The 17,902-nt window shown below is 37.5% G+C and overlaps 2 protein-coding genes and 1 non-coding gene across 4 annotated transcripts; all 3 read left to right on the top strand.

Annotated features, from left to right (window-relative positions):
- The first annotated feature begins 707 nt into the window (after window positions 1-707).
- On the top strand, window positions 708-2,708 carry LOC125479872 (CASP-like protein 4A3). The gene is made up of 3 exons (XM_048590006.1): window positions 708-1,451; window positions 1,702-1,837; window positions 2,256-2,708. The coding sequence occupies exons 1-3, from the start codon at window positions 859-861 to the stop codon at window positions 2,448-2,450; spliced, it is 924 nt and encodes a 307-aa protein (XP_048445963.1). The 5' UTR covers window positions 708-858; the 3' UTR covers window positions 2,451-2,708.
- A 7,319-nt stretch (window positions 2,709-10,027) lies between these two features.
- On the top strand, window positions 10,028-13,993 carry LOC103953036 (serine/threonine/tyrosine-protein kinase HT1-like). 2 transcript variants are annotated; one of them, XM_048589799.1, is made up of 3 exons: window positions 10,028-11,116; window positions 11,658-12,113; window positions 12,779-13,033. In XM_048589799.1, exons 1-3 carry the CDS (start codon window positions 10,760-10,762, stop codon window positions 12,827-12,829), a joined length of 864 nt encoding a protein of 287 aa, XP_048445756.1. In that variant the 5' UTR covers window positions 10,028-10,759; the 3' UTR covers window positions 12,830-13,033. The 2 variants fall into 2 exon arrangements, with proteins under 2 accessions (XP_048445756.1, XP_048445755.1); XM_048589798.1 differs by lacking the exon at window positions 12,779-13,033 and adding an exon at window positions 13,563-13,993 and having other exon boundaries at window positions 10,071-11,116.
- Window positions 13,994-14,858: 865 nt separating this feature from the next.
- Window positions 14,859-14,938, top strand: TRNAL-UAG. Its single transcript has one exon. It is a non-coding gene; the product is annotated as a tRNA-Leu (tRNA).
- Window positions 14,939-17,902: the final 2,964 nt, after the last annotated feature.

Below are 17,902 nucleotides of genomic sequence, written 5' to 3'. Positions count from 1 at the left end.
AACTTTACATAAAGAAAGCTTTTACACTTAAAAGCTACCTTGCTTGGATTTTCTACCATTTTATTTGTTTTTCTTGCCTTTTACCTTTGCCATGCAAGTCTTCCTCTTCAGCCTCTTAAAGCTCTTGCCTTTTTCTTTTTCTTTTTCTTCCACCACTATTAGCACTTAGTTTTTAGCTATAATTTTGATATATTTTTTGTTACAAATATAAATCAACACGATAATCATACACTTATGAAAATATCATGTTTGTAAAATTCACCGAAGTTGAAAAACAATTAATCATGTCACCGTAATTAAATAAATAAGCAAACAAATCAATGCCAATAAAACGATAAGATGTTCATGATAACAATCAAATTACTCAAAGAAATTCGATTTTGGTGAAAATTTTCAAGATTTATATTTGAGTGAGGACTAACTGATGCACGTTTCGAAACTTAAAATTACATTATCATGTAAGTCAAATGAGTAAATGACATTACATAAACATTAAACGTTTGAGTAGATAAAGAACTGGTGTGGTAATACGTTGGTATTTTGACAACTTAAGTAGTGCACTGATCAACTGACTTAACTCGCGTGACTCGTCGTTTGGTAACTTTGCTTTCCGCCGTGGCATTTGCCAGTTGTAAACGAGGCAGGTAACGACGTCGTATGAATCAATCAGCTTCTCGCTTTAGTAAGTAGTAAAGCGGGAAGGAAAGCTTTCCACGTGGGCCAATTCCTCACAGCGCGAAAACATCAACTCAAAGACTCCGGAGTCCCACCGCCATCACTTCTCTTCTCACTTTCTCAGTTCCCAAACACTCTTTTTCCCACTCGATAAATCTCCCGAGAAAATTTTATGCGCGCCAAATGGAATCCCAACCCCAATCTCAGAAGCCCAACCACCACCACCACCACCAGAAATCCAATCCCAACATGAAGAAGTCCTGGTCTTTGACCTCCGACGACTCGCCCCTCCGATTCCACTCCCCGATCCGATCCGACGCCTTCGACCCGCCCGACAGCCCGCCGTACCAGTCCCCCGAGAACTCGCCGGAGAAGCCGGTCGACAACTCCAAGGCGATCATGGCCGTCGACAAGTTCAACCAGTACCCGCCGCTCCGGCATCAGAAGCCGCCGGAGAACGCCAAGGCGCTGTCGCCGGTGGTGGTGTACAACCGGTCGGTGAAGGAGGAGGTGGCGCCGTCCGTGTCGAAGGTTGGGCCGACCGCCGGAGTTAACGGTGTTGGAGGCGGGGAGGAAGGCGGAGTCAACGGTGGGAGATCCAAGGGGGTGACGAATTCGATTCTGAGACGGTCGAAGAGGGGGGAGATGATGAAGACGGCGGCGCTGGGGTTTAGGGTGAGTGAGTTGGTGTTGTGCTTGATTTCGTTCTCGGTTATGGCGGCGGACAAGACTCAGGGATGGAGCGGCGACTCCTTCGACCGCTACAAGGAATACAGGTTTCTCCTCCGCCTCAATTTCAATTTAATTTCCATTTTAATTTTTCCTTTTTCAGAAAATTATTAATCTCGATTATCTGATTAAGTCAAATTAGCAACAACACTATCCCACTAAGTGGGGTCTCGATTGTATGAATCTTAGAACGTCACTGCGCACCATTTGCATTGACTGTGAATTGGGTTCTTGAATTTTTGTTTACTTTTAGAGGTAATGTTATGATGAATTGAAGATTATGTGCTGACTTTGCAGGTATTGCTTAGCTGTGAATGTAATTGGATTTGTATATGCTGCCTTTCAAGTCTATAATCTATCCTACCATCTAGTCACCGGGAAGTTCGTGATCCGCCACCATCTCCGTCATCACTTTGATTTTTTCATGGATCAGGCAAGTTCCTCAGCCCGCCCATCTGTCTTCATCGCTATTTAACATTTCTATTGTTAAATGTATTACCTTATATGTTAGTACTGAGTGGAATATGATAAATTTTCTTTAGGGAAAATTGTGCTTGTATACTTTTGATTCGGAAGGTAATGGTCATCACCTAACGTCTGTTGTTTCCGAAATAGGCTTCTGTTTTTTTATTATGCTTCAGACCGAAGCGATGCCATTTTAAGATTTAGGGTGTAACCGTGTAAGCATTAGGGATAAAACTTGAATCGTTGATTTGTTGTTGTGTTTGTAGTTAGGCCTTTGTTTTAAGTTGACTACAGTTCCGTTAAACTGCCTCAACTCGAGGGAAGCTAAAGATTTGTGTACGGATAAGTAATGCATTGTGCTTTTGTGGTGTTGATTCACTTTGCAGGTGCTGGCATACCTTCTCATTTCTGCGTCATCGTCTGCAGCCACTCGGGTCGACGACTGGCAATCGAATTGGGGGAAAGATGAGTTCACGGAGATGGCCACTGCTTCGGTTAGCATGGCTTTCCTGGCTTTTGTTGCCTTTGCGCTTAGCTCCCTCATATCTGGTTACAACCTCTGTACCCATGACTCTGCGTAATGTATCCTACAACCGGCCGCCCGTGGACTCGGTTTTCGATTTCTCGTGTTGGCGAGAATGTTGTTTTTACGGAATGTGAATGAAAGTTATTTTTTTCGACGTTTGTACAGCTTCGAACAGCATGTTTTCCGCAGAGCAGTTCTGCCGTCGCTGTGTTCCGGCTTTAATGTTATTAGTATAGCAATTTATGTGTAATTATATACTTAATCATAATAACGGTGAAATCTTGAGTTCTTAATATATCAAGGCAATAACGCACGGCTATATGTTTCAACTTTTTCACGTAATAATGCCTGATTGGTTTTGAGATACGACCATAGGGGCGTTTCTTGTTGTAAGGAAGTTCTCGATGAGATTACAAGCTCCTTCACTATAGCCTATAGGAAAACATTTCTTCAGTATCTACAAGTTAGTTATATGCATATGCGTAAGATAAATGGCAGAGTCATAATTTTAGTTTAGAAGGAGCCCAAATGTCTCAATATGAAACGCTTTCCTAATCTTACAAAAATTACTCTGCCCTATAGTTAGCAATCGGTTACTGTGTTTGGATTTGTTATGGTGTCATACTCATCATCATTTTCGCTAAACCTCAACTTGAAGCCTCTCTAACTGTCTTCCTCTCTCCCTCCTCAAAGTTCACAAGCAATGGATTGTTTGAATTCCACAGGAACCACCAATCTCAAATCAAACCCGATAAAAGAAATCAAACTAAAACGTCGGGTTGCGACTCTTAAGCCTACAGAAAAACCTTGAATACCATAAGCATAACACTAAACATTTTTGCATGAAAAAAAAAAATGCCAGGATGGGCCTGAGAACATCATGGTCCCTCTGCGAAAGACTTTCAAGTTAATCACGTTTTATTATGTGAAAAGGTTAAAAACTAACCGTGCGTAATTTGCTTGAGATGTTATTGCTTGCATGCATATATATACTTCGATGGTCCGACAAATGTACAAAAACAGTTCATTAGAAACATGATGAAATCTTTCTACACATGTTAATTTGCAACTGAGACAAGAAAGAATCTCTTTTGGGTCTTTACCTCTTAGGGAAGAAGCCAATTATTTTTCTGTTTTCTTTTTTAAAGAGAACGAAGTCCACATTTCTCCTTTTGTTGGTGTTGGACAGACAGACACAATGGGCCTCCAATAAATGGTTGCGCTTTCAAAATGATGAGAAATCAAAACTGACCCCCCTTAACGGCCCATTATCTGATTAAGATTTGGGGATTGTGATTTCGTTTTGTCAAATGATATATTTGTTATATTAGATGTTAGATTAGTGAGCCGACAAAGTTCAAACCCATGTTGTGATGCAATACCTCTCAACCACTGTCGTATAAGGTCACTTGCTTAGTCAACTATTCATGGTTAGAGGCGAATTGAAAGCTAAGTAGTGGTAATTTTAAGGATCTCCTGGGAAAAAAAGAAGAGATGCCTCCTACATGACCCGTAATATGTGGAAGTATCGACATAATTTTATAGAGCCATCAGTTTGAATGCCACATAAAGAACATAAGCCAAATGAAGGAACGGGAAGACCTAGGACGAACTCTCCATGGACTCTCAAAATGGAAATTAACGTTAAACTGTGAGGTGATAAAGAATTTATAAAGAATTCCGCTTTTGAAAATGTTCCCGTAACATTTCTCATATAATTATATCGTACGACAGAATTTCTAAGTTGCAGCAAAAGATCGAGATAATTGTGTAATGCAAACATCAAGCGTGTTAGGTTTAGTTATCAACAATGGTGAAGTCTCAGCATCAGACTACTGGCAACAAAACATCAGGCATCGATTTAGACACATCATGTCTCATATCCAAACAACCATCATTATACGTCTCATCTCTGCTTTTCACATGCTAATCCAAGCTTATCCAAACCCCAAGAAATATATAAACTAGAGCCACTAACTTCAAACTTCATCGAAGAGTACCATGACCCAAAAACCCTAATGACGTCATCAGTGACGGAATCAGAAACTCGACGTTATAAGATTTATGATCATAACCATGAAGGAAACAAATATCGATTAGTAATTTTTTATCTTTTTCAGCATTTAATCATTTTATGAAAGATTACGTGGCCAAATTAGCAAATTAATGGAAGAAATTAAAAAAGGTGTTATTAAGTGATTTCATTGTTGCTTCGTCAGTGATTCTATGCACGTGTTTATATATAATTATTAATTTAATTGACAGTTTGAGAACATATATCAACTGTTCATGAGAAGAAACAAAATGTTTTAACGTGAAATGAGAGTTGAAGTTCTCCACGTGATGTCCACCATCAGCCATGTTCATGCAATGCACAAAATACAACTAGGTGACAAACGTTCCCTCTCACTCCCGTCTTCCTCCCTTCACATCCACTTGTCCTCTCTCGTACTACACTCATCACTACCGTCCATACACGCACGACGAATCTCAGCCCTCCGATTCGTAAATATCCCACGAATAAATACAAATCCCATGCAAACCCTAGCTAGCCATAATATCTAGGTTTGATAATTTTTTGCACAACAAGTTAATCTAACACAGATCGATGTGAAAATAATAGTTTTCGAATCAATTTGTTAACGAGTCGAGTCGTTATCAGGTCACCTGTTAAGAACCTCTTAACGAGTCAGGTCATTTTCGAGTCACATGTTACTAACCCGATGAGTTATCGTTTGTCTAATTTCAATATTAGAGATACCAATTTCTTGCATGATCCGTTAAACCGATACAAAACGACACAATCCGTTTACGAATCAGGTCGTTATCACATCACCTATTAAGAACCCATTAAGATAGTGAGTTAGACACAACACGAGCTGTAAAGATAACGGATATGACACGAAAAGACACGACCTGTTAATTAATTGAATTGTTATCACGTCACATGTTAAGAACTCGTCAAGATAATAGATTAGACATGATACGACCGGTGAAGATAATAGATATGACATGAAAACAAAGTTTGTCGTGCCTAATAATATCATCATATACGATTGCCAAAATAATTACGTCTGTATATATAAGGCTCACTCTCAAAGCAATATGCTTATACTTTACTTTACACCTCACTAAAATTTTGTCATTAGCGATAATTGATATTCTAATTAATCATTCTTTTAAGTCATCTAATCTGATTAGCCACCAACTATAAGTTGTACGGCCGTGGTGTTTTCATCAATGTTTCCACGGTACACTAGCATGTGCAGCACCCTTATTTCGTGCTGCTTCGTTTTGGTAATTGCAGCCTCCCTATGATGATAATAATAATTGGCTAATCATTTTCACGTTCTCGTCTTCTTCTTTCTACTTATCTTCTTGTTTTCATTTATTGATTCTCTTTTTACTTATTCAATTCAATAACTAATAAAAATAAGAGAAATGCTAAGGGAATTCTATCAAAATGATACTTTTTACGGATTCTTTAACATCTCATATTTTGACACACTGTTTATATTTAATGTTGACAGGAAATTAACGTTAAATTGTAAGATATGTTTATAGAGAGTTATTTAAGAGAGTCCTCTTAACATTTCTCTAAAAATGAAAGATTGTAGATGGAGAAATAAGGATAATGACTTTCAAACTCCAAATTTACCATTTTGCATTCCTTCCCTCATTTTTGTGTTTTCATTGATTGATACAATGATGGAAAAAGAAAAGAAATTGGCGAGAAAGAATATATAGTGTTTTTTACTCCAAAAAAAAAAAAACCCATAGAACCACAAAATAAGTAAAAAAGTGAAGAAAGTTCAGTTTCCACCAAAAAACCAATTAACAATATGAAGAGTATAACCCAACTTACTTATAAGTTCATGCAAAATTCCTCCTCTCTCAATGTAGAATTTATACTTAACAAAAAGATTATTTCTGCAAGAAAAAGAGAGTACGAAAGTCGCTACTCTGATAAATAATGCAAGCTTTTCCCATACAAGATTAAAACTTCCCCGAAGATTCTTTGCAACAAAAACTATTAAAGAAAAGGTTACCTATTTGATATTGTGATACTAATATACTATCAATATATGGGCAATCAGTTTGTAATATTGACCCACTGACAAAGAGTGGACACCTAAAATACTCAAGTAGCAATTGAATAATAATACACAGATTGAAAATGCATGGTTTTGGGATTCCTTGCCCACTAAACTATCAACTGTATATGCATATGCAAGTTCTCTCACAAGATTCCAACTCCTGATTAAGAAATCAACCAACCTAATTAACAATATCTTAAGAGATACTGATCAACGTTAATCATCTGCTACACAGCATGCCAATCTACCAATTAATGCAAAATCGATCTCAATGGTGGGCAGATCTTTCTTTTTTCTTTTTTCTTTTTTCAGAAAATAGTTGGTGGCTTTTTATTCAAAATTATCTATGAGATTGTCATAACTCCTCGTATTGGTTTTGAATTTTAAAATTGATGAAGCGGTCCTTGAGATTGTACACCGTTAATCATTTTGGTTATTTCGTGAGAAATCTCAATTAAATTGAGGGTATTTTGTCAAATCAACCCATCTTCTTGAATTTGTGGTTTCTTCAATTTAACGAAGATTTTTCAGAGAAAGATCAAAATGATTGATGGTGGACAATCTCAAGGACCACCTCTATCAATTTTAAATCTCAGAGACCAAACTGAAGAGTTATAATAGTCTTAATGACCATTTTAGCTAAAAAATGAATGGTTTTGTAGATCTTGATGATAAGGTTTAAGCCTCAAAATAATACGTCATGCAACATCTAACATGCCTTGCTTGATCAATTTGTAAACACTACTTGATAAAATCTAGAAATCATAACGTCGACTGATTAGATGAAGTATAACAACATCACAAATATCAAATTGTATGAAGGGCAAAACGTTTTTGTCCATGGGTTATTATAGAAGATTGATTAACCAATGAATTGCCTCAAACATGTTTGCATATAACGTTAAAGTTATTTGATCATGTTTAAGTGGGATATCCAGCCAAGCATAAATGATAAATCTTGGTCGTCACCATGATCTGTCGACATACATCAACGAGTAAGAATCACCCACTAGCTTATCAACAAATGATCCATACTTAACTCTAAATCTTTAATTGGTAAGACGTTGATTACTGTGATATAAACTTACATACATCAACAACTGATATTTAACCATTACAATATAACAACAATTGATCCAAACAAAACTTTTAAATTTAACTGGTAAGCCGTCGCATACATCAACAGTTGAGATTCGACCACTCGTGCATGAACAACTGACCGGAAGCACAACACAAGGGAGGAATTAATGATGTTTTAGACTTGTTTAGATTGGTAATCGGTCCAGCAGGCAAATTAGGACCCAGCCAAGTCGTAGTTGTAAATTGTTTGCATGCTTTGTAGGCCTTGTACCTTGTGGGTGCAATTTGGGCTGTACCTCTTGTCTGTGTGAACCCAGACAGAGTCAGTTGGCCAAGTCATACGGAGAGTGAAACTTTCGTGCTCCATGAGCGGATCAGTTTTCTTTCTTGTTTTTTCTTTGTTTTATTGGTGATTTAAAACAAAAGAAAATATTATCACTTAATATTACAATTTAGTAATAATTTTTTTTATTTGTAAGTAAGAAGTTTTAGATTTGATTACCATCAAAGACGAATCACATTATGGCTAACCATTGTAAGGCTTACATACTCTAATCGAATAATGTTTAAAAGGAAAACTAGTAAATAAAGTTAAAAAAATAGTCACTCAGTCTAGTAGTATTTCTTTTCACTTGGAAGTGAAAAGTTTTAGGTTTGAATCTCTTGGATGACGAATTCGATACCAAATTAAGTTATCTATTACGTGGCTTAACCAAATTTCTCATTTTCTAATATAAAAATATCAATATACTAAAAAATAGAAGTTAAAAATTAAAAAGGAATCAGAGAGGTAGAGGGGAGAGAGAGACCGTATACGGAAGAGGACCATACGACTTCTCTGACACTCCCACGGATCCCTCTGTCCTCTTCGGTTACTGTTACAAGTTTTGTAACGTACGCCCTGCTTGATGAAATGACTCATATACCCTCGAGTGAAATTTTGAGGGACTAAAATAGCCTTGGTGTTGGTGCCTCTCTGCTTTAGAAGTTTTGAGCACGGTCGTTAAAGCTCACTTTATTTTCGGAGTTGGAATGAGATATTGTTTCCCCGTAAAGAAGTTATTTGTACCGTACTTCATCGATCATGAAATCACCGAGTGTTTTGTATCTTCTAAAATTTACTAAAAGATTCTTGATGAGTGATGAGGTATCTTTACCGAAGCACACGAGTTCCTCTCTAATCACTAATTCTTTACTCAATCTTTAGATAGGAAAGTGCACAATGGATAAGATTTTGATTCTAATTTATCGGATCTCAATATTGAAAGAAATTACAAGTGTGTGATAATTTCAATGTTAAATTATTAACACTTTTAAATTCGATCAAATCCAACTTCTGTACTTATTTTAGGGCCAATAAACATTATAATTACTACATTTAATGATTGTTAATAAAAAATATTGCATAGGGGCTTTTAACTTATTGAAGAACAAAATTTGAGAGGTAAAATGCTTTAGCAAGTGTTGCCCACAATCATGTTTTGCTTATAAAAAATAAGTCATAGTCAAGATATTACCAAATAGTAATCTCTTCCTCCAGTTGTGTACACAATGAAAATTACTAATAGTAATCATTAATGCCACCACTCTTTAAAAAATATTTAAAATTACTCTTATAGTTAATGCTACCACCCTTTAATCAATGACATTCCTAGTGGATTATGACTATAATTGAAATTGGGTATTTGAAAAAATTGAGGTTTTATCACAAAATTAATTCGTATTATGGAGAGTAATTAATTTCTTTTAAGCGTTATTTTTTTCTTTCGATGTGGAATTAGTTCTTTCAATACGTCCTCTTACGTGTGGCTAAGTTTCAAGCTAACAATTGAACGACACAAATCAGGATGACGTGAAGCAAGTGTGATCGTTAGGCTTCACACGCGAGACAACCTGCTTTAATACCATAAAGAAAGTTGAGGCTTCACTGTAAAACTAACTAGCAATATAAAACGTAGCCCAATTACTTATAATCACGTGCAAAAAATTTCCTTGGTAGGGTGGAGGTTCTTTGACAGAGGATTTGGATCCCATCCGGATCCAAATTGTAGGGATCCTCGTATCTGAGTCATTCATCATATATCGTGCGGTTAGAAATAATTTGAATTTTATTATTTAAAATTAAAAACAAATAGTACCTAACAAAAACTAACCGTATGATGTACAATTAACGAATAGGATATGAGGATTCTTAAGATCCTCACAAAGAGGATCCGAAGAAGATCCTCATCCTTTGAAAAAATAAAAAACTGACATGTCAAAATGTGAAAAAGCTTATGATGTATTAAGTACTTACAACCGCCAATTAACGTTATTCATGCTAGTTTGCTCATTCCAAGAGTAACAAAGGGGCAAGGCAGTGGCATTTTGGCATTGAGATAAAAAGGGCAAAGAGGGAAAATCAGATAGGTAGAGGTCAAAATCAACAAGGTTGCAGTTTGTCTCCTCAGAAGTGGATCTTCGCACGTTCCTGTTCATGAATGGAGTTTGTACAGAGTAGGAGCTGTGAATTTTATGGAGAGAGATGAGATGATGAGACAAGTACAGCCAGGCACCTCCCGCCCATAGCATATGCTTTTACTGCACCACCACCACCACCACCAACTTCCCAACTCATCTCTCAACCGACCCATTCCTCTGTCTCTCTCTCCCTCTCCCTCTCGCTGTCTCTCTCTCCCTCCTGTTTTTGTTTCTAGCTTCACGTTATTACAAGCTTTCAACCTTTTTCTTCTACTTGAACTACTGCATCCCTCACCACCTGAGCTCTTTCTCTCAACTTCTCAAAACCCATGTGTGGTTTTGGGCTTGGAAGCTCGAAAACCATATTTCCAGAGCTTCTTTTGGTCTTTCAAATGGTGGGTTTCTCTCTAAATATGTAGAAATTCAAGGTTTCTGACCAAGGTTCTACCTTCTGCCCAGAAACATGCTTACTGCCTTGAAAATTATCAACTTTTTTCCCAGCTTCTGCTTAATCTGAATCCATTATCCACCAGCGTTTAAATGCACAGAGATTGATGATTTCGAAATGTAGGTGTCCGAAAAACAACAATTTAATCATTCTGGGTCGTCTCCAAATCCAAGTTTTTCTGCAAATTTGGAGGCTTTCTGCTAGTTGAGGAGTGAAAATACCAAAGGGGTTCTGAGTTTTTCTGGTTTTTTTTTTTTTTATGAGTTTTGGCGCCGACCCATGAAGAATTTCCACTGGTTTAAGCAGATTTCCAACAATGGCAAGCTGGAGAGGAGGCTCTCCCTCGGCGAGTATAACCGTGCAGTCTCATGGTCCAAGTACTTGGTGTCCTCAGGGGCTGAGATTAAAGGGGAAGGAGAGGAGTGGAGTGCTGACATGTCACAGTTGTACATTGGGTGTAAATTTGCTTCGGGAAGGCATAGCAGGATTTACAGAGGGGTTTATAAGCAGAGGGATGTGGCGATTAAGCTGATCAGCCAGCCTGAGGAAGATGAAGGGTTGGCTGTTTTGCTTGAGAAGCAGTTCACTTCTGAGGTTGCTTTGCTCTTTCGTTTGCACCATCCTAATATCATCACTGTAAAATCTCTCTCTCTCTCTCTCTCTCTCTCTCCTCCTGTCTTGGGTTTAAGGTGGTGTTGCTTGCCTTTTCAGTTCTGTTGGAAAAATTTTCAAGGATGTGGTCCTGGTTGATGTTTTGTTGGAAATGCAGTTTTTGTTTTTGTTCTTTTTCAGGTTTTCTTCCTGCTAACTTTTGTGATCTTTTGGTCTGTATAAAACCCAAACCCAAAACCCCTTATAACCCTGCATTTTAAGATCTTACTGCAAGAAAGCACTCGAAAATGGAACCAGAATTCTTCGGCTCAGTGTTTAGGAAATCTGTTACTGTTTCATCATTTAGGCATTGATTGATTGTTGCAGATTCCTTACTTAAGAGTTTCCATCCTTATAATTCTATATCTGACCTTAATCTTTTTTGATATCTCGTGTAATCCGAAAATTGTAATCAGTTGTTTCAAGAATTTTCACTTTTAGAGAATCATGGTAGTAACATTCTGATGTCGAAACAATAGCTGCCCTTGATGTTTTTTGACCTTCATGTACCAAATTTATTCTGCAGTTTGTTGCTGCTTGTAAGAAACCTCCAGTGTTCTGCATTATCACTGAGTATTTAGCTGGGGGATCATTAAGAAAATATCTTCATCAGCAGGATCCACATTCTGTTCCGCTTAGCCTAGTTGTGAAATTAGCCCTCGACATTGCTCGTGGGATGCAATATCTCCATTCTCAAAGTATACTTCATAGGGATCTCAAGTCAGAAAATTTATTGCTAGGGGAAGATATGTCTGTGAAAGTTGCGGATTTTGGAATTTCATGCCTAGAGTCACAGTGTGGCAGTGCAAAGGGATTCACGGGCACTTACCGTTGGATGGCACCCGAAATGATCAAAGAGAAACACCATACAAAGAAAGTTGATGTTTACAGTTTTGGAATAGTTCTGTGGGAGCTTTTAACGGCATTGACACCATTTGACAACATGACTCCTGAACAGGCTGCATTTGCAGTATCGCAGAAGGTATTTTTCTCATTGTACCCGTGATAGTACTTGCCCTGCTCTGCGGTTAATAATTTGTATCAATACGTATTAGTTATCATTGAGGTGTTGATATGGTGATACCTATTATTGACACCGGGATATTATCATAGCAAGCTTTAGTCTACGCATTTAAATGAGGCCAAGATATCCATTCTTGAAATATTGAACTCCGAATAACAGGACTAAAAAAATCCCGGTACTACTAAAAATTGTTTTTGTCACCCATATGTTTCTGACTGTTCAAAACTGTTAGAGAATCATGGAAACAGAGAATGATGGTGTTCCTTCCTGAATCATTTTCTTTTCCGCATATTATATTCCCATTTTAGCACACTAAGATACAATTTAAAGCATACAATTTGTACGTGCCTCCTAAACTGACTGCTTGAATAACTCTCACATACAGTGATATTTTTAGTCTTAGAAAGATCTTAAGTATCACCTCTTCTACTTCACAACATTTGATAAACTTTCTTGAATTGCCATCCAGTAAAAGTAATATGCCATTAAGGAAATTACAGTTTATCTGTTATCGTTCTTAGTTTCTATCTTCGTGATGCATCTATTACACCAGTATGTTTCTCACATGCATCCTAAGTGGGGTGAGAGACAGTCATTTATATGCTTGTCTTTGTATTATCCAGATCATGTGGGGACCTGCTGCATTTGGCCATCCTTATCTATGCAGGAAATGACATCTGCGAAAATCAGAGAAATATATTAAATCCTATATCTTTTTCTTTGTTGATAAGATATTTTAAAGCAGTGGTAGTCATGCACTAATACATGTAGACATCTGAATTCTGAAGGATGTTGTGGAGGGTTGCATTTAACGTTTGTTTAATTCTGCCTCATAATGATAGTATAACTTCAGCGATTTCCTAATTGCCTTCTACCAAGGAGCAGCATACTGGCATCTAACATTTCGATCTGTTTCAGTTTTAGCGGTTGGCATCTTCTTGCACCTGTTAAGATTTTGTGGAATAATTGGGAACCCTGTCTGTTTTGCCACCTTGAACATTCAACTTTGTTCGTGTGGTTGCACTATTCTGAATAACCCCTTGAATGTATGGCATCAATATGCGAATCAATTTACTTGGTTGCGCTTATGATTCCCGTAAACATGAAAGTCAAATGTTCTGTGTAAACTAAACCACATGAACGGGAAAATGTGCTGGAAGTTGTCGCAAAAGCCAGAATTTGGCGATTCACAGCTACAGTTTGCCATTCAAGTTTGGTTGCAGGAACTGAAGATGAGATGAGTCCTAATTAGTTGAAACTTTGTCGGGTTGATGCGGTTTTTTGTACGAACACAATAGACTAAGTATCCTGCAGTGGTCTTAATACAATGATAAGGTGTTACTTTCCTTGGTAGAAAAGCTTATTATTCCGTTATATGTAGTATTATATCTGCTTGATTTTGTGCAGAATGCAAGACCCCCATTGCCGTCCACATGCCCTGCGCCATTCAGTCGTCTCATCAGCCGATGTTGGTCAAGCCATCCGGACAAGCGGCCTCATTTCAACGAGATAGTGCACATTTTGGAAGGTTATGCTGAGTCCCTTGAGCAGGACCCGGATTTCTTCTCTTCTTACGAGCCACCGGAAAATCACGCCCTATCGCGATGCTTTCCGAAATGGACGGGTCGCCGGTAGATCTGCTTCTGGAAAGATTTAGGGATTCTTTTTTTCTGGAATCAAAGTTTTGATGTTAAAATGTAAACATATGCTTTTCTTGTCAAGGTTCCCCATGTTCATATGAATTATGATTTGTGAACATTTTTGTTTCCTTTCTGTCTTGTTAACCTTTTTATCCTTTTATCCTTTTATCTTGAATATAATGGGATTAATAGCACTCATAGTCACTGCTTTTATTGGTATTTTAACTTGTGATGCAAACAATTGTATTATCCTATTAATGATTGATATATGCAATAATGTGCATATTAAATTCTTTGTTTATTTGTTTTAGTCAAATTTGATGTTAAATGTTGAAGGTGACAATTTTTTTTTTTTTAATAAGGGGGACAACTGGTGATAAGTTACGGTTATCCATCCCTTCGGGGTCCGGAGAGGTTATAGGGAATTTCATCTTACCCGTGGTCACAACCAAGCAGACTCACTAGGTCGGAGCATCGAACCCGTGACCTTCCACATTTTTTTGTTTATTAGGAAGCTGCAGTATGCGCCCTTACCACTAGGTTACTTGTTGTGGTTGAATGTGATAATTTCAATAGAAGCACTTTTGAAACTTACTCTCCATCATTCCTAAAGTGCGTTGCCACTATTAGCCTAAGACTTGGATATATATGAAAGTTTATGGTATACGTCGGTTACATATCTATAAAGAGATTTTATTTCAGCTTTGTACGTTATCATAGTATTTCAAATTAATAATACAATATCATTGAACAGATGAATTTGCATATTGGAGTCAAGGTTAGTGATTCTCATTATCCTAATCCTTTGACCATGTATAAGTGAGTTTAACATGTATGTTGTCATGCAAAATTGCTTCCAATTGTCCACCCAGTGACTTCTTTCACTCTAACTTACAATTTCACTTGTAATTAGCTGTTTTTTTTAAACTAATTCATTTTATTTTGCTTTCTCTTAAAAGGAGTAATAAATATAGCTGAAGAAACACCAAAAGAGAAAAAGACAAAAGACCAAAATATAGTTAAAGATTACATTTATAACGATCTGTGACATTATTTAACGTTCGACGGTTTGGCCGAGTGGTCTAAGGCGCCAGATTTAGGCTCTGGTCCGAAAGGGCGTGGGTTCAAATCCCACAGCCGTCAGATTTTTTATTTTTATTCTCTTTTGCTTTTACAACTCCATCGAAAAAAGGATTGTAATGGGTCCCGCTGTGCCAAAAACTTTCTGCCCACTCTTTGCCTGCACTTTGGTGAGGACAAGAGTCTCTTTGCTTGATTACAAGTTTTTTTTTTAATTTTTTATTTATTTATAAAAGGGTACAATATTCATTAAGATGTCGACAAAATACTTACAAAATGTTTAGAACATAGAAATGATGTGGACTTCTAGAAAAAAATCCTTACCGAATAAGGGAGAAAAAGATGTAATCACTCAATAGAACTATCCTCAATCAAGATGTCCGCTACCGCGCCGGTGGTTCACCAAGCCACCTCATGTTGCTCTCCAGTTCTTGCTCTTGCAAGCCCATGTGCTGCTAGATTTGCCTCTCGTCTAACATGCCTAAGTTTGGGTTGAGAGAAAACTTTAAGGAATTAACGAATATCATTAATTATATATTGGCCCCAAATTAGAGGTATCATCACCTTAACGTTGCATAGCAGCTAGATAAGGTCACAGAGAATCAAGAACTCTCTGACCTGTTAACCCTTAAACAGCAAGCTTACAATCGAACACTTTTACACAATGAAATCACAGATAATTAAGAAATAGTCACAGATTTAATTCAGTGAAAGTCACAGATAATACTTTTATACAGTGGAAGTTCTTATCAGTGTGCGAGCCCTAGAGCAGCTACAACATTACATTTGCATTCCAAATGCACGACAGAAAAGATGATACAAAATAATCACAACTAACTGCCCTTATCAAGGGTCGCTAAAAGATTGAGGACCAAGTAATTGGGTTTGTTTTAGATGGTGGTTCTTTCGTCGGTGCCCGAAAGTGAAGAGGCGTGTATCGTGGAATAAGTTTGCCTCCAGTACATGTCCCCATTGATGCATACACATTTCTGATGCAGCAACGCCAACAAAGTCAGACGACCAAAAGGAAGATCATCGATATCTACTTCTAATGTCCTCCATGAATCCGTGCTCAGTGTTGAAATCTTCAACCCAAGCCTTGTCTCTCCGGACAAGGCGAAGTTTGATAGACTCTCCGGTGCAGCAGGGGTAAACATCATGTGAAGCACATACCAAGCCGTTAATACGACATCAACGAGAGTCGGATTCCCTTGTTGGTCTAATTGGGAGGAGAAGAAGTGTTCCTTGCATTGAAGGACGGGGTAAGTAGTATTCGTTTTATCGTTGCAGTGAAAGTTCTGGTAGGCGGTGACAAAGGAAGGGCTGCGGAAGAGAGAGGACCAAGACTTGCGTACGCACCTTAGCTGCATCAGAAAGCCTTGACAGAATTTGATAGCATGATGTCCTCTGGGAGGATTACGGGTGATGATCATGATCACCTTACGTTACCAACTGGTTAGCGCTTTTATATATATGACGAGATATATCGAATCTAAACAATACAACTGGAATCAACAATCAACGTTGAAGAAAACTACGATTCACAATCTGAAGTTCTCGACTTCGAGTGAAAAGCGATAAAAAGAAGCGACGATAGAAGGCCACAGATTAAAATGGGAAAGTTTGATTAGATCGATTTTACCTAGTCTCCCTTGTCCGGCTACCGAAGCATGCATGAACCTTCGACTTTTTCAAGCCAAACAGTCTTCAAACGCCGCAAAGGCCAGTGAACAGTGACTGCTGGTAAAGTACGTGGCATGCAAAATACAAATTAATTAGTTGCTAGGGTTTCTCTTGTAAGTTATAACTCCATTGAATAATAAAATGGATCGTAAATTTGGAAATTGAAGGTTTATTTGTTTACTATAGGAATGTACAACAAGTATTTCTCAGGTCACTCCGTGTACAACACATGTCTTTTCAGGTCACTTTGTATACAACACATGTCTTCTCTTATTTCTCAGGTCCACCAAGTTCTTCATGTTGTGCATGTGATTAGATGCAAATTAATTGGGAGGCAATATTGATTATGGGAGTCCCCTAAACTAAATTATCTCCAACAACGTGATTCATTTCCTTTCTTATAGGTCCACAAAGTGACCTATCACCAACGAGGTCCATACCATGGACCACAGTTTTTTTTCATCTTCAGTTGCAATGAATTCGTGATTAATAATTTTATGTGGAACTTGTTATTAGTGAGAGTTAAACTAAAGACATCCAACCTTTTCGGGCTGCATCACCCAAAGTGGTTGATCTGTACGTTTGCTGCCTATGCCGCCACTGCAAGAGGAGGCTTCAGTCTGTTTTGATCGATCCATCGATCTCCCTCCTGTCTCTATTTCTGATTAAGGCCACCACATTTTAAACCTCGGATGGGATCTCATCGATCTCTTTTGAATGACCTGTCAGACAGCACCAACATGCCCCCCATGGTGGAGAAGGAGAAGAGACCTCATAGTCCTACACTACATCTGTATTCATGGTGATGAGCTTTATTCTTCTCCCATGAACTATCTTCTATGACGTGCAAATCAATCAAGGAGGAAACATTATGGACCACCTGAACCTGTATACAGATTATCACGGTTGTCTTTCTTTATTCATGTGGCCTAGTGATAACGTTTCGTTCTTCTTTAAGAAGAAGAAGCTGCTAATTGCTAAGGTTGCCTAATTCGTTTTATCATGGAACAACGGAGTTTTGTTTCAAGATTCTTTTTACTGAAAATATGACTTTAGCCCCTATAACTTAATTTTTTTCTACATAAAACCCGACATAAGTTTTTTTTTTTGAATAAAAATCATTGACTAGTAGATTCCACATCAGCAAATTCATTAATTATGTTTGACTTCACACATTAAAAAAATTTCGGATGCCTAAAATACCCCTATTTGATTTTTTTTTTAATTTTAATAAACCCTATTTGAATGTTTGATGTACATAATTAATGCCATGCGGATGGATGGTAAGGGAGAATTAATGATTTTACAAAAAAAAAAAAAAAAAAACACTAATGTTATAAATTC

The sequence above is a fragment of a genome, unplaced genomic scaffold, assembly GCF_019419815.1.
Source record: "Pyrus x bretschneideri cultivar Hongxiangsu unplaced genomic scaffold, Pyrus_bretschneideri_v1 Contig3, whole genome shotgun sequence".
Lineage (NCBI taxonomy): Eukaryota > Viridiplantae > Streptophyta > Magnoliopsida > Rosales > Rosaceae > Pyrus > Pyrus x bretschneideri.
The sequence above is the reverse complement of the archived record's forward strand: the minus strand, read 5'-3'. Positions and strand labels throughout refer to the sequence as shown.

What these genes read in the sequence shown, in the direction of transcription:
- LOC125479872 (XM_048590006.1), top strand. Translation starts at nt 859, where the DNA reads ATGGAATCCCAACCCCAATCTCAGAAGCCCAACCACCACCACCACCAC. An exon ending in GACCGCTACAAGGAATACAG is followed by an intron (nt 1,452 to 1,701) that starts GTTTCTCCTCCG and finishes CTGACTTTGCAG; the next exon opens with GTATTGCTTAGCTGTGAATG. An exon ending in TTGATTTTTTCATGGATCAG is followed by an intron (nt 1,838 to 2,255) that starts GCAAGTTCCTCA and finishes TTCACTTTGCAG; the next exon opens with GTGCTGGCATACCTTCTCAT.
- LOC103953036 (XM_048589798.1), top strand. Translation starts at nt 10,760, where the DNA reads ATGAAGAATTTCCACTGGTTTAAGCAGATTTCCAACAATGGCAAGCTG. An exon ending in ACCATCCTAATATCATCACT is followed by an intron (nt 11,117 to 11,657) that starts GTAAAATCTCTC and finishes TTTATTCTGCAG; the next exon opens with TTTGTTGCTGCTTGTAAGAA. An exon ending in CATTTGCAGTATCGCAGAAG is followed by an intron (nt 12,114 to 13,562) that starts GTATTTTTCTCA and finishes GATTTTGTGCAG; the next exon opens with AATGCAAGACCCCCATTGCC.